This window comes from Chenopodium album, chromosome 8 (assembly GCF_948465745.1).
Source record: "Chenopodium album chromosome 8, dcCheAlbu1.1, whole genome shotgun sequence".
Classification (NCBI taxonomy): domain Eukaryota; kingdom Viridiplantae; phylum Streptophyta; class Magnoliopsida; order Caryophyllales; family Amaranthaceae; genus Chenopodium; species Chenopodium album.
Window position 1 is genome coordinate 67,070,788 of NC_137841.1, and position 14,968 is coordinate 67,085,755.

A 14,968-nucleotide genomic window follows, 5' to 3' on the forward strand; every position below is an offset into this window, starting at 1 on the left:
AGGGAGGAGGGGTGGTGGTTGGCTTGGATTTTTTGTTTTTATTTTGTTTAAAAAAAATAATTTGAAGGGTATTAATGTAAATCTATTGTTACTTAACCTAAGATTAACCCTGGTTAATTGTTTAATGATGTTTTAATATCATTAATGTTATCATTAACTTAATTTTGTTAATTCGTGATTACCATTGATAATCAAAAGTTTCAGGTTTTACCACTGAGAAAAAAATAAAGTTCGTGGTTACCAGAGAGAATTTCCCAATTTTATTTCACCTGTGAATGAAAGTGTTAAGTGTAATGGGCTTGTCAATGGACACATCACATTTATGGATATAAGGAAGTAAAATTTTTGATAAAAGTCTCGCGAGTATTGTACACCCAAGTGTATAATTAATAAACTAATGACAGCGTAAGTATCACGATAAACGAGTCGATTTCATAGCATAAGTATGTTTTAGATTGTCTTTAACACGTGGTTTAAATTAAAGATGAGTCCATATTATAAAGCGCCGGTGAGATGCATGATGCAAGAAATAACAAAGGGTGGTAATGCAATATAATGCAATGACTTGCAAGTCAGAAAAGGTGGGCCGTTGGTTTGGGATATGGAGGATTGGTGGAGGGGCCCTTTTAAGAGTGAAGATCATGCCACCGACGCTCTAAGCTAGCTAAGGTGTTATTTAGTGGTCACTATTAGGAGGACATTCTTGTCAAAAACAATGAGAAAAGGAGAGTTTACTAGTAGTTCTTGTAATATAATCATATTTAATTAGTTTATTAATTTTATTTTAATTTATTATGCACATCTAATTAATTCACATTAATGATGTTGTTTGGGCATTTTGGGGCTGACCTTGATGGTACGGATGCTTGTGGTACTGACCGTAATTTCTAGGTTATTTGTGATATGTGCAAGATAAATTTATGTTATCAGCGTGTCACACCGTACGTCACCGGAAATAAAGCCTTCAATGTCTAGTGAGAGTGTATGTAGATAATGGTGCTCTCACCGTGAAGAAAATATGTTCTTCTGTTTTAATACATCGTATTATACAAGGGTGTTTATTGTTTATGTACTAATTTTAGAAGGTTTGTAAAAATTTTAGACTCGTGTATTTGTACTTTTATTGGCTGAAATAGTTAATCCATTTAGGTTGCCTACTTAAATCAATGCATGCATTTTCCTTCAATTAATAATTAGAAAATTATAAATAATGAATTTAGAATTGTAGATGGTCTCTTCCATCAAATTATGTAATATCTCATTATGTTATTTTTACTTTTCAAAAGAACTTTTAACAATAATACAATATACTTGGCATGTGTTACAGAATAATGTACAGTTTAATGACAATTTAAGCAATAATTTTTCAAGTGCAAAGTTAAGTTGGACAATATAAGTGAGAGCTAATTATTTGTAAAATGCCTTCTAAATTATGCGATATGATACTCGTAATATAATATAATACTTCGTATATACTTCGTATGTATTTATACCATGTAAAAAAATTCTATTGCTTGTCTTTTTAAAATTTACAGTATTTCCCCTCATTATAGGTGCAGATGTGCACTTGTTTACTTCAAAACTATAAAAAAAAAAAGTGTGCAAAATATTCTTACATAAATGACTAAAAGTTTATTATTACCCCATAATAGTACAAAACGAGTAGATCTATATTTCTATACTCAGAGGCGGCCCTTTAAAGGGGCGGGCAAGGGCTTGGCCCCCCCTCAAAATTTGGCCCAAATATGTTTTCATATTTAATGTCTAGTAAAAAGCCTAAAAATTCCTAAAGAAGTTTGTATTAGCGTCCAAGCTCGCTTACGTCATACCAGTATATGACTTATACATTCTATTTTAATTACGCACAAATTCCAAAGCAAGTGAAACACACGTGATTTCACTACTTGCTGCAAATTAAAATACACAAATCAAAATACAATACTAACCTTTTAGAGTTTTAATATCTCCTTTTTTTATTCTTGTTTTAAAAGACACTTTATCAATTATGGATTATTTCTATCCAAATGTCTTGAATTATTATTTCCTCTTCAATATTTTGGTTGTGCAAGAATTGAGTCTTAGCTATTGAACTTAGCTATTACTCGTATTTGATTTTTATTTATTAAGGTTTGTTCTCATAACCTAAACTGAGTTGAACTGTTTATGAGAGAAAGAAATTAGGAATCGAACTGAACTAAACTAAAATTAAGTTGAATAGAACAAACCCTTAGTCATAAACTCATAATAATTACTCCTATAGTTCCTTTATCCATCCTTTGAAGTTATATATATATACATATATGTATATTATGGTATTTGTATAATTAATACTCGTAATATTAAAGTAATTTGGCCCCCGTAAAAAAAACTGTCAAGGTTCGCCACTGTCTATACTTCTATAGTGATGTATTTATTCCCTTGCTTGATTAGGTATATGCCTACTTTTTTGTAAAAAAAAGTTCAATATGAACAACATAAAAACCAAAAATCCATTTTAGCTTTTTGATTGGCTCATTAAAAACAAGAAGACAGATGGAATAGGAATTGGAATAAATAAGGGACTTCTAAAGGAAAGGTAAAGGTATTGGCTACATCTATGCCTCTATTGCCCAATTTATTAACATGTATTTTCTTTCGGCGTATACACCCTTCATTTTATAATGTTCTTAGCATATATTATGTCGATCATTGTATTAGTCTTTAGTATTTATGTTTGGCTTGCATTATCTATTTTTTAGCCTTGTAATCAATTTATCCCATATGTATTTATTATTGCTAGGTTGTATATGACATTATGCTCCTACTATGAACATACCAAGGCATTTTCATTCCCTACTCATGTCATCATTTTTTTTACAAATTACTATCAATTATATATATATTTTTTTTGAAATAATTACTATCAATTATAAATATAGCCTATTATTTCAAAACTCTATAACGGTGAATAAAAAACAAAAGCACAAGTAAATTTGTTCAAAAAATTTGTTCAAAAAATTGGCACCTTTAATTTTTATTTTAAGAAAAGACATATACATACACTCCTCAAGTTTGTTGTATACCTTTAATTTTCGTTTATCCTTTCAAAATAAGCAAGTATCATGTACGTTTATGCTTTCAATTATTCACGAAAAATAGACGTTCAATCTAGATGCACATGTAAAAGCATGTGATAGCCATATAATTAAGACCCCCCTAGATTCATGGACATTTATATTATTAATTAATGACACATTGACACACTATTTCATTCATAATATACCAATAATATTTGACATGACTTTACATAATATTACATGTGAATGCATTTTGGTATATTTGTCAATGTTTAAGTGCACCACTAGAATTTTGGTTGTGAAATGTGACTACTCATTATTAATTTGTGTTTGTTTATCACTTCAAACTCAAATCATTAGCCCAATTACTTGGTTATTAAAAAGAAGGTACCATTACTTTGGATTATAAATAGTATTATATATAATCATAATTGTGGTCTTATCAAGTTCATTTAATCATTTGAACCCTAGAAACAACTTTCAATTTGCAATAACATGTTACCTATTACACTTAACGTGTTTTAAAGGTATCTATTTTCATTGCTTCACAAAGAATACTACAAAAGTTTAGGCTGGTCCATTATTGTTTGATTAGGAAAATGACTACTTTGAGGAATCTACTCATCATTTTTGGGTGGGCAGTGTCTTTTGGGGGAGGAATATTGGAGAAAGGTCAATTAAAGCCACAAAAAACAACGAACTAGAAGTATGTAGAGTGATGGTGATGAACTACCTATAAAATAGAGCAATTTAACTTCGGGGTTATACTTGTTTCGATCCTAAATAAAAGACTATAATTTAGGGCTTGTTTGGCATTGTTTTTTGTTTTCAGTTTTCAGTTTTTTTGAAAACAAAAAACCAAAAACAGAAAACTAGAAAAAAGTGTTTCCACTTTTCTGTTGTCAGTTTTCATAATTATCATGGTTTTAATAAGTTTGACTAATTTTTGATTCATTATGTGACATATATCACATGATTTTAAAAAACAAAAAACCAAAAAACAGAAAACCACAATGATGCCAAACGAACCCTTAAAGACTAGTTTTGTGCCCGTGCGATGCCTAGGTTGCTTATTGAATTTTAAGATAAATTATTAATCTATATGTCAAATTTTAAAATATATTATTGATACAAACTTAATTAGAAATTGATGTGTTTTTGTGACGATTTGCTATTTAGTAGGCATGTAATGACTAATAATAATGTTAGTGGAAATGTTTGATTTAATTTAATACATTAAAAAAAATAAAAAAAATAAATTAGCAAAAATAAATTAAATAAACTAAATGTTCAAAGCCCGTTGGGTTGACCCGAACCCAAAACTTAAGGCAAGGGTTGAACATTTCTTGACTCATAACCTAAAGTGACCCAATCCGAGATGACTCATGACCCGACCCTAATTGACCTGCCAATTAGTATATTATTTAAACCGATTAGTATATATTATAAATGGATGTTTTACGCTTTAAACTACTTCGTTCGCTAAAAAAAAACATTATTATGATATAAAAAATAAATTTTTATGACAATTTTTTATAATTCTAATTTAAATTTTTTTGAATAAAATTATGATTCAATTTGTACATCTGAAATATTGATATTTTATCAAAAATAAAACTCTATACTAACAATTTTATCCTAAAATTATATCCAAATAGAATTCTGAACTAACTTTTTTTAAATATCTTTTAAAGTCTATTTAAAGCTATCCAACATGGTGCGACACTTGGCGTTGTTGTAACGCCAAGTGTCACTGCCTCGTTATCTGGCTAAAAATTTAGCTTTATATATTAGTTTTATGATGTGTACAACCTCAAATAGTAAAGTTTACTTTTTAAATTTCATACAAAGTTAACTTGTATTCGTATATTTGATTTTTGACTGAATAATATAACATGTTAAACTAACATATAATCATTTAAACCTAAATACATTATTCGAGACCTGATTTGACCTGATTCAATAACACGAAACTTGATTGGAAACCCAATATAGCTCGAATCGAAACAAAATTTAACCTGAAAAAGAAGTTCACCCAATTGACCCAACAACTTAAATTAATTGATCAGCCAACACTAACCTGATCGAAATGAACAGAAATTTAATTTATTTTCTTAAATTCAAAAGATTAAATGTGCCGGATTTATTCTATATTCCCTCTGTATTATCTTAAAATAAATAAACAAATAATAATATTCACTCATACTCCGTATTAATTTTTTTTAACCATCCTTCATCTTAACTCGTACGTACTCTGTAATATGTATGATATGTTGTGACTGGATTGAATTATTGTATATTACCAAAAAAAGCAAAAAAAAAAAAAAAAGGGCTTAAAAAGAATAGAAAAGAAAAATAAGGAGTAATGTATAAGGTGTTTTCAAAAAAAATAAAAGGAGTAATGTATAAGTATTCAGTATAAAATTACTGGGACAAGTAGATTAATCATTGGAGTGTATTTGTATGTGTGTGTCTCTTTTTGGTATGGAGACATGGAGTAATAATCAGGGAGTGAATTTGACTGACCAAAGAGACCAGATAAAACAGTTAACATGATATAAAGTACATAATAAACAAAATGCAATAATTTCAACAGTTGCGGGGATAGCTCAGTTGGGAGAGCGTCAGACTGAAGATCTGAAGGTCGCGTGTTCGATCCACGCTCACCGCATTTTTTTCATGTTACCCCTTTTTTTTTTTTTTTTTTTTTTTCCTTTTTTCCTTTTCTCTCTCTCTCTCTCTGTTCCCTCCTTTTGGGCTAATATGGGCTAAACTTTTACGGAGTAGCGTTTAAATAAACATGCTGTGGAACTAGATGAGGTCATAGACTTATATTCTTATATTCTTGGAAAATGCATATACAATCCCTTCTTGGAAAATTCTTATATTTACTTAAATGTAAATTATTTTTATTTTAGTCTAATCTTCATATACAATGTAATGCAACTGAATCTATAATCTTCTATAAATATACTAAGGGCATGTTCGGCAAAATGTAGCTGTAAAGGTAGCTGTAGCTATGGAGATAGTTGTGAGCTGTGGAGATAGCTGTTAGCTGTCAACAAGCTGTTAGCTATGAAAAAAGATAATTTAGGTATGATTGTTCGGTAAAGTAGTGGTTGACTAGCTGTTACATTTAAGAATCAATATTTTATTTTTAAAACTATACATTAAATTTTCAAAAGCTACTTCAAAAGCTATCTCTAACTTCAAAAGCTAATAATCCTAGCTTTTAATAAAAGCTACCTCCACCACTAAAAGCTACTTGAACCATTACTTTGCCAAACACTCACATTTTTTGTTGAGTAGTGGTTTGACTTGGTCAAACCACTAAAAGCTACTCAAAAGCTAGCGCCAAACACGCCCTAAAATAACAACCGTTGACATCATCACTTTTTAAAATTGTACATATGTCAAGCTGTTGTTAATTTTTTTTTTCCGCCTAAATCAATTGCTGACATATTTTTATTTATTTATTTTTTATCTTAAATTATTACAATATTTTTTTTTGAAGACAATTATTATTATTATTATTATTATTATTATTATTATTATTATTATTATTATTATTATTATTATTATTATTATTATTATTATTATTATTATTATTATTATTATTATTATTATTATTATTATTATTATACGTTATGAATTTATGAGTGACTATCTGACTTCAAAATATAATTACTCTTGGTTAAATAGTACCCCGTGATACATAATTTGCTTAAGTTTTTAATCTTCTTCAACATTAATAAGATCTAAATATCATTACAAATGACAATTAATGATTATTTTTTTTATAATTTATTTCATATGAGGGACATATATAAAATATATATTTATTTCAATAATTTTTTTTTTATATGGGACTTATCTAGTAACTAGGGGGTCCGACGCACGCGATGCGCGCGAAACGGCTAGCCTTGTTTGTGTGGGTGTTATGGATAGTTATAACGCTCTTAAGGCTCGTGATAATTTGTATTATAATGTTAAAAATCCTTATTAATTGGAGCTCTATTGGACTAATTCGAAGTGTATGCCAGTATATATATATATATATATATATATATATGCATACTAAATGTTTAAGAATTAGCTAGTAAAAGCCTCACAAAAGAACATTAGTTAGAGTGAAAGTAGAATATACTTGTGTTCCATTAATATATGAGATTGATGTGCTTGACATATATATGGGCTTGAAAATCTACATACATATTCATGATACATCTTTAGAATTGAAAAAAAATGCAAAATAATTCATAATCAGAAAAGAAAAAGATTGAAATGATCTTGTGTACAACATAAATATATGACTCCCTCCCTAGTCCCTACCCATTTTTTAACAACTGAAGAATAATGTTCCATAAAATTTGTTTAGCGCATGGTTTTCGTCAATGAGATTTGCCACCTTCAACCATCAAAATACTTAGCTTGTTGATCACTCTTTTGTAGCTAGGCTTCTGTTGTACCATTTTTTGTTAAGATGAGCTTAGAATATTTCATGGTAAACTCTTCTCCAATAAGTAAGAAGTATTGTTCAATTGTGTTATCTATTTCATCAAGAAACAATAATACCATGAGTACCATCTGTTATCTCTGCAGATACATCCACAAATATATATGTATAAGATAGCCAATCCACAGGACCAATACCATGAGTACCAGATAAAAATTAAGTTATTTTTATATATTGACTCTAAATCTTATTGTCACATCATATCTTTTCAGAAATAATGTTTTACAAAACTAAAAAGACTTGTAAAAACTAAATAAAATTATACCAATAAAGAGCAAATTATTGATAAGGGAGATCAGAGCCAAAGTTCCATGAGCTTCATATCCCACCTTTTCCATTGAGGCATCCCACAAGTCATTGACAATTTACTTGTTGACCAAAGAGCATTATCATGGCAGGGGAAGTTAAAACCAGTCCATATTCACAGTACAAAAAAAAATCTCACATAATTACACTAATTTTACTCTGAACAAGTATAATAATTTCCATTTATGTGTTAACCGTGAGGTTTTAGGAGGTTTGAGCATGTTGATCGTTCGAGAATTTCAGCAACCATACTTTCTTCTATTGCTCTTCAGTTCAATCTGCTGATTTAGGAGTCTACCAAATATAATCACTAAAACAATCAAATGCTATACAAAAACATCAAAATGTTTTTTTTTTTTTTTGAGAAAAAACATAAATAAATTATAAAGGTAATAGAATTAAAATATTACAGGATAAGAGAGGAGGTTTTGTCATGGGACTGAATTCTTCCATATATTTTCATCCCTTTCAAAGAAACATCTCTTTCCAATGCAAATGCTATGTAAGATTAAGCTGTATGAATTGTATCCATATTAGATAACAATGGTAGTCTCCTAATCAAACTCCTTTCTACAATTAATTCGTATCAATTCAATAATTGATCGAGGGTTGTAAAATTCAATCAAACCAAAAGCAAGAGAAAGTGAAAAAAAAAAAAAAAAAAAAACCAGAAATTATGGAATTTAAATTGCAATTGCCAATATATTTAAACATCAATTTCAAAATACATGCTACAATTGATTCAGATGCATGCGTATCAGTGTTCTATGCTACTAAAATTGATGAGAAAAAAAACGTAGACAATAAACTTAACAAACCTAGATTGTGAACTTGATATTCAATAATTTAAATAAATAAAATTGAATACACAAATTTGCCTCACCACATAAACTATTTCAATGGAGGAGAGAAAGCTCGCTAAGTGCTTCAATAGAGTACTCACAAGTCACTTCAATAGAGGAGGCAGAGGAGGAAGGAGGAGCGTATTTTTTTTAAAAAAAAATTGAATGCAGGAGGAGCGTTTAAGAGAAAGAAAAGAGCAAATAATAAAAGGATAATTAATTGAGGACATATATGTAAAATAACGTTTTGACTTTTGAGGATATTATTGTCTTCACACTATTCATAAGAGATTTTTCCCACTTTTTATAAGGTAGGGATAATATAGAATTGGGATTGCGATTTATCAAGGAGTACGTATTATGATAAATTGCTTGTCTGTTTCTCATTATATAAAAATTAAAATAAAAAATAATGTGAAATTTAATTGCCATCAATTATGCACTAAAAGTTGACCAATTTTTCTTTTAATACTGTACAAAACATAAATATTAAGGAGTATTATGTAAACTTTTATGATTAGTATCAATGCATATTATCAATTTTATACCTCCGTTCCCGAAATAACGACTCATTTGGCCTAATTTTAGTCCCAAAAAGAATGGCCTATTTAATTTGTTTTTCCCAACATCTATTAAAATCACAAAATTACCAATATATCCTCAAATATTTTTGTCATATAGCTCCTTCTCTCTATTTTATACTTGTATGTTTTCAGATCTTTGTGCCATCACCTCTCTAATAAATTTCTAAACTTTTCTCTCTCTCTCTCATGCTACCATTAATTTTTCTTGTGTTTTCCCATACATTTGTACTTGCAAATTAAGTTTATTAATACCCGCAAAATTAACCCTAATAGGTCGTTCTTTCGGGGACATAGTAATATATCAATCTTATACCGTAAGAGTTATTGATAGTCAATGACGAACATTGAATAACATAAACAAAAGCCAAAGTATCGCATTTTTTTTTAATAACAGAGGACATATATTAATTACGAACTTGAAATATACTAGATTCGAAATTGTGATCTTGCAAAAAAAAAAAAAAAACCAAAAAAAAAAGTTGCAAAGTCCAAAGCTCGAGTATCCAACCATTAAGCTCCTATCGGCCAGACGAGAACCTACACAAAGAGCAGAGATTAGCTAACCCCGGGGTGATCCGGGGATAAACACTCCGATGACAAAGTCAGAAAGTGTTTAAGAAAGAAAAGAGAAGTAAGAGAGAGAAAGTACAGAGAGAGAGAGAGAGAGAGTAATAAATGCTAACCTCATTAATGAGATTTAACCTACTATTTATAATAATTCTCATGACAGGTGGCTACATGACATGCAGAACTTTCTTTGCCAAGTGTCAAGATGTTGCTGCCACGTGCCGAGTATCAACAAGCCGACATGTCTGCTTTATGGATACCAGCCCATTTGATAATCATGTTGAGCTCATATCCGTATTTATTAAGATGTCGGCCCAATTCGTGTACCTCCCCATACAAAAAAAAAAAAAAAAAAAAATTCAAGTTCGTGATCTCAAGTTTAAGCATCAAAGTCTTGACCTATATATATTGTAATATTGAGCTATGTCCTATTATATGTAATCATCTTTCAAAATGATCGTATGTTTTTTACTTAGCTCCATTACTTTTTCTTGAAAACTTTTAACAATATTTAATATTTTACTATTTTTTTTCTCCACTATGGTCCTCATGACCTCACATATCATATTTTAGTACTTCCTTTGTTTTTTATTAGTTGACACATTTCTATAAATAGCACGTTTGCCAACGCAAACTTTCAAATGTAAAAATATATTATTGCGTATTGGCAAAAAATATAAAATTTTCGAAAACTAGATATTGAGACGAAGCTAACAAGACTCCACATGAATAATGTTTTTATCTAACACTTAATCACAAAATGAAGTTAAAGTAAGGGTCTGTTCTCTTACGTTGAAATTCAGTTCAGTTCAGCTCAGTTCAGTTCAGTTCAGTTCAGCTCCTAATTTCCTTCTCTCATATAAAATATTCAGTTCAATTCAGTTCAGCTCAGTTCAACTCAGTTCAGTTCAACTCAACTCAGTTCAGCTCAGTTCAGTTCAGTTCAGCTCAGCTCAGCTCAGCTCAGTTCAGTTCAGTTCAGTCCAGTTCAGTTTAGTTTAGTTCAGTCCAGTTCAGTTCAGCTGAGTTCAGTCAATGAGAACATGCCCTAAGTTATGTAAATAGTGCACAAAGTCAAAACGTGTTAACTAAAAGAATAGAGATAGTATTTTTTTCTTCATATTAGGTTAGATCTCGTGCCATGCACGGTGATCTATACTTATAAACTAAACGACATAAAAAATTTATTTGAAATAAATATGTTTTATACATGTACCTCATATGAGAAAAAAAAATATAGAAACATAACCATTAATTGCAAAGTTATTTAGATCTAAATAATTTTGAAGATAGTAAAAATTTAACCAAATTATACAATATGGAGTACTCTTAAACGGGAGTAATTATATTTGGAAGCCATATAGTTTCTTAATATAAATCCATAATAATGTTGAAAAAATAAATAGAAAATAACATAGTATAATAATTGTCTTAAAAAAAAAAAAAAATTTAAAGTACCACCAAAAAATGTAACTATTTTCGAACTAACTACCCGTTTAATTTTTTATTTTAAATTACCGTCCCTTAAATTAAATAAATGCTCATATTACCACGCATTTCCAAAATCCGGTGGATTTTCCCCCACATAACACTTATTTTGACCCTTTTGACTGATTTTTCCCTGATTTTTTTTTTAAAATACGCTCTCTAAACTTTAATTCTCATTTCCTTCACCAAATTCTACCGAATTTCAAAGAGAAAAATGTGAATTGAAGTTAGGAGAGCGTTTTTAAAGAGAAAAATCGGGGAAAAAAAACCAGTCAAAAGGGTCAAAATAAGCGTTAGGTCGGGCCCACAGACGGAAAATTTACCGGATTTTTGAAATGGGTGGTAATATGAGCATATATTTAATTTAAGGGGTGGTAATTTAAAATAAAATATTAAATGGGTGGTTTATACAAAAATGGTTACATTTTTGGGTGGTAATGTAAAAAATTTCCTAAAAAAATATACTCCATATATATTCCCTCCGTCCCTTAATACAATGCTTCTTTCTCTTTATTATGTGAGTAATAAATGCTCAAATAAAAGAGGCATTGTATTAAGGGACATAGGGAGTATAATTTAATAATTTAAGGTTAAAAAATGAGAAGGTTCCAAAAAATAAGTAAAAATAAAAATAAAAATATGATGTCAGCAATTGATTTATGCAGAAATTTTTTTTTATCACAACTTTGACATGTGTATAATTTATATAGGAGATGATGTCAACAGTTATTACTTAAGTTATGTAGTATATTTATTTATAGATTCTCTCTCTTTTACAGTTATACTCACTGTTGTTTTCTAAGAATTTTATTCTTTAACCAACCTCACTCTATCATAAAATAATATTTACCTGTCTTAAAAAAAAAAAAAATACTTACCTCCGTTTTTTTTTGTTAACATATGTTTCTTTTTAGGAAGTTATTTTAGTTATCTTGTTTTCTTCTGGTGTAAGTTTATCATTGTGTCTCTTCTCTTTTATATGTGTGCGATGTGTCTAAATTGAACGCGTGAATGGAGTATTTAATGCTCCTTGCATTAAACACCCGGAAAGGAATAGTTCGATACGGAGCACTTCACCATGATTCTAGAATCTCAAAGATAAAACATCCAGAACAATCCAGAACTTACTCTTTGTCTTTTCTTTTTCTGCACCGATGTTCTTCTAACCTCTTCAACCTTTGAAAGAAGCAATTTTTAACATTTGGGAGAGATTTAGGTACAATTACAAAGCATCATCATTTCGTAACCCTTAATTCCGATTCAATTTACAGGTTAGGGTTTTTAATTTTTATTTTTATTGCTCTTGAATCAATTTATCAACTTTAATTTTTTGGATTGTTGCTATATTTGATTTTCACTTTTGTTTGAATGTTTTAGCTGTGAATTCTATGAAATTTAGGTTTAATTTACGATGTTTCAAGTTAGGTAGTTCGCCAATTGATTGAACTTGCATAAAAAAATTAACTTTTTTTTTTTTCTTGTTATTTATGCTAGTTGTTAATCCAATTTGTTCAAATTCTTGTTAATTTTAACTTTGGGCCAATTTTATTTGCTATGTTGGTGTGAAATTGGATGAATTTGTGCAATTATTAGGCTACTTTTTGATTAATATTCAGCTGATTAATTATCAATTACCTTGCAGAAAATGAAATGTGTTCGATTATTGCTGAATAATTTAAAGTTCAGGAATTTAATATCGATTTATTCTTGCATTTGTTATGCTAATGTCTCATAATTGAAATGATACTGTAAAATTGAATCATGAATGATTTGCAATTTGTGATTTAAATGTTTGAATTGAGATAGTCTTTCATGAAAGACAGAAGAAATTTGTGGTTACATAGGCTTTTGTGCTGTTGAGCTATCTCGATTTTTCGTCTTGTCGCTTTAGTCTTAGGATGGATCATAACTTGGAAAATGATTAAGAACCGAAATTGCAAACTTGAAGAAAGTGTGATTGAAGGATTGTTGGCACATTGTTTGGCTAGTTTCTATTTAGCCAATATGAAGATCTTGCTCTGTATCTATTTTAAACCTTTCGAATTTTCTTGATAAAGCAGTGAACTGAATTAATAAACTGGAGACATTGTGTTATGATTGTCAAGCAAAGATTTGCACTTAAGATAACTATGCATCAGAACTTGTTGGCTTAAAAAAATAAGCATGTTTTTGGTGGTAATAAAGATGCACATTTGTTATTTTTTGTTAGCCAACTGATTACTCACACACTGCTTTATGGATACAAGAATAGCAGGTAAATAATGTTTGGAGTAGTATTTCCAAACCGAAGTTTCCCGCTTGACATCTCGACCTTTACACAAATTGACACATTCCATTGGGTTCTTGATATGAACCACTTTGTTGGTAAGTTCTCTCTTTCTCACTTTCAACTTTTCTGCTATCTCCTTTATGTATATTATTCGATTCTTCAGCTCATTTATTACTATACTGTACAACTCTGGCAGGAGAAGCATATGATCAAATCAAAGATATGTGTATATTCTTGCTCAACAATCTTACCCTTCCGGCAGACAAAGCCTTAGCTGTATATGTTCAATCCCCTGGGTCAGCTTTTGTGTACTGTGGCGCTGTTACTGTAGCCCGTCCATCTGCTGTTCTCTCTCTCCTCTGGCCGGAGCCTGGAAGCCAAGGCCAATTTCTTACAGCTGACACTGCCCCGCTTTCTGCTAAGATCGGGGTGTCTGTCCAGGACTTGGCGACACTCCCTTCTCTTGATATAGCTGCAGATAAGAAGATTGAGCACACCGCCCTCAAAGTTGGGGAGAATCTCTTTAATTTCATGCAGTCATTTTGTGGTGTCGATGGTAGCAAATTGATTGTGCCCATGGATATCTTGGATCGGTGGTTCAAGAAGTTCCAGGAGCGTGCTAAGCGTGACCCTGATTACTTGAAGGGTTTTACCTTGTAGCTGAGTTAAACATTGAGGTACTGATGTAGAATTGACTTTTATCATTAATGATAGTATGAGTTTCTGCTTTGTTGTTGTTTCTTGTGTTGTTTTGATTGTATGAACTTTTGATCTTTGTTGTAAAATTACAGCTTCCATCTATGTTTTTATTTATAAAGGCTCTCGATTCATGTTATACCATATTAGATTTATCCTGCAATAACATATATGGAGTTTTAGACTTTTTGGTAGTTTGATTTCTGATGGTCTTGAAGTGAGAAAACTTGTTTGCAGTGGAAAAACTTACTCTTTTTTCATTTTTTTTTTTGTTCAATGACTTCTGCAACTTTACGGATTTTTCATATATGTACAAGGGTGGCTTGGAACATGGAATATCCGAATATGAATGGCCTTTTGTAATTTGTATGAGGAACACTCTTATACTTTGTAGAAGCTGAATGCTAAGATTCTTAGACCTAGGATCTTAAGTGATATCCTTGTCTGATGAAATTTATTCTGTAATTCCTTAGTCAAAAAGAGGTATCCAAGATTCTTCCTTTTTTCAAATTTTATTCTTCAAATTCTATTTTAATCTTTGAAACCTTCAGGTATGTCCTTTCCCAGAGGGTAAGCGATCATTAATTTTTCCTATGGGCAAGGATAGTACTAAATCTGCGAATTTTGCAACTTGTTAGGATAGT

The 14,968-nt window shown here is 30.1% G+C and overlaps 1 protein-coding gene and 1 non-coding gene across 4 annotated transcripts; both read left to right on the forward strand.

The window, feature by feature from the left end:
* The first annotated feature begins 5,654 nt into the window (after window positions 1-5,654).
* On the forward strand, window positions 5,655-5,727 carry TRNAF-GAA (transfer RNA phenylalanine (anticodon GAA)). Its single transcript has one exon. It is a non-coding gene; the product is annotated as a tRNA-Phe (tRNA).
* A 6,684-nt stretch (window positions 5,728-12,411) lies between these two features.
* On the forward strand, window positions 12,412-14,468 carry LOC145556341 (uncharacterized). 3 transcript variants are annotated; one of them, XM_081617994.1, is made up of 3 exons: window positions 12,412-12,630; window positions 13,606-13,723; window positions 13,825-14,468. In XM_081617994.1, exons 2-3 carry the CDS (start codon window positions 13,621-13,623, stop codon window positions 14,286-14,288), a joined length of 567 nt encoding a protein of 188 aa, XP_081474120.1. In that variant the 5' UTR covers window positions 12,412-12,630; window positions 13,606-13,620; the 3' UTR covers window positions 14,289-14,468. The 3 variants fall into 3 exon arrangements, with proteins under 3 accessions (XP_081474120.1, XP_081474122.1, XP_081474121.1); XM_081617996.1 differs by having other exon boundaries at window positions 13,611-13,723; XM_081617995.1 differs by having other exon boundaries at window positions 13,614-13,723.
* Window positions 14,469-14,968: the final 500 nt, after the last annotated feature.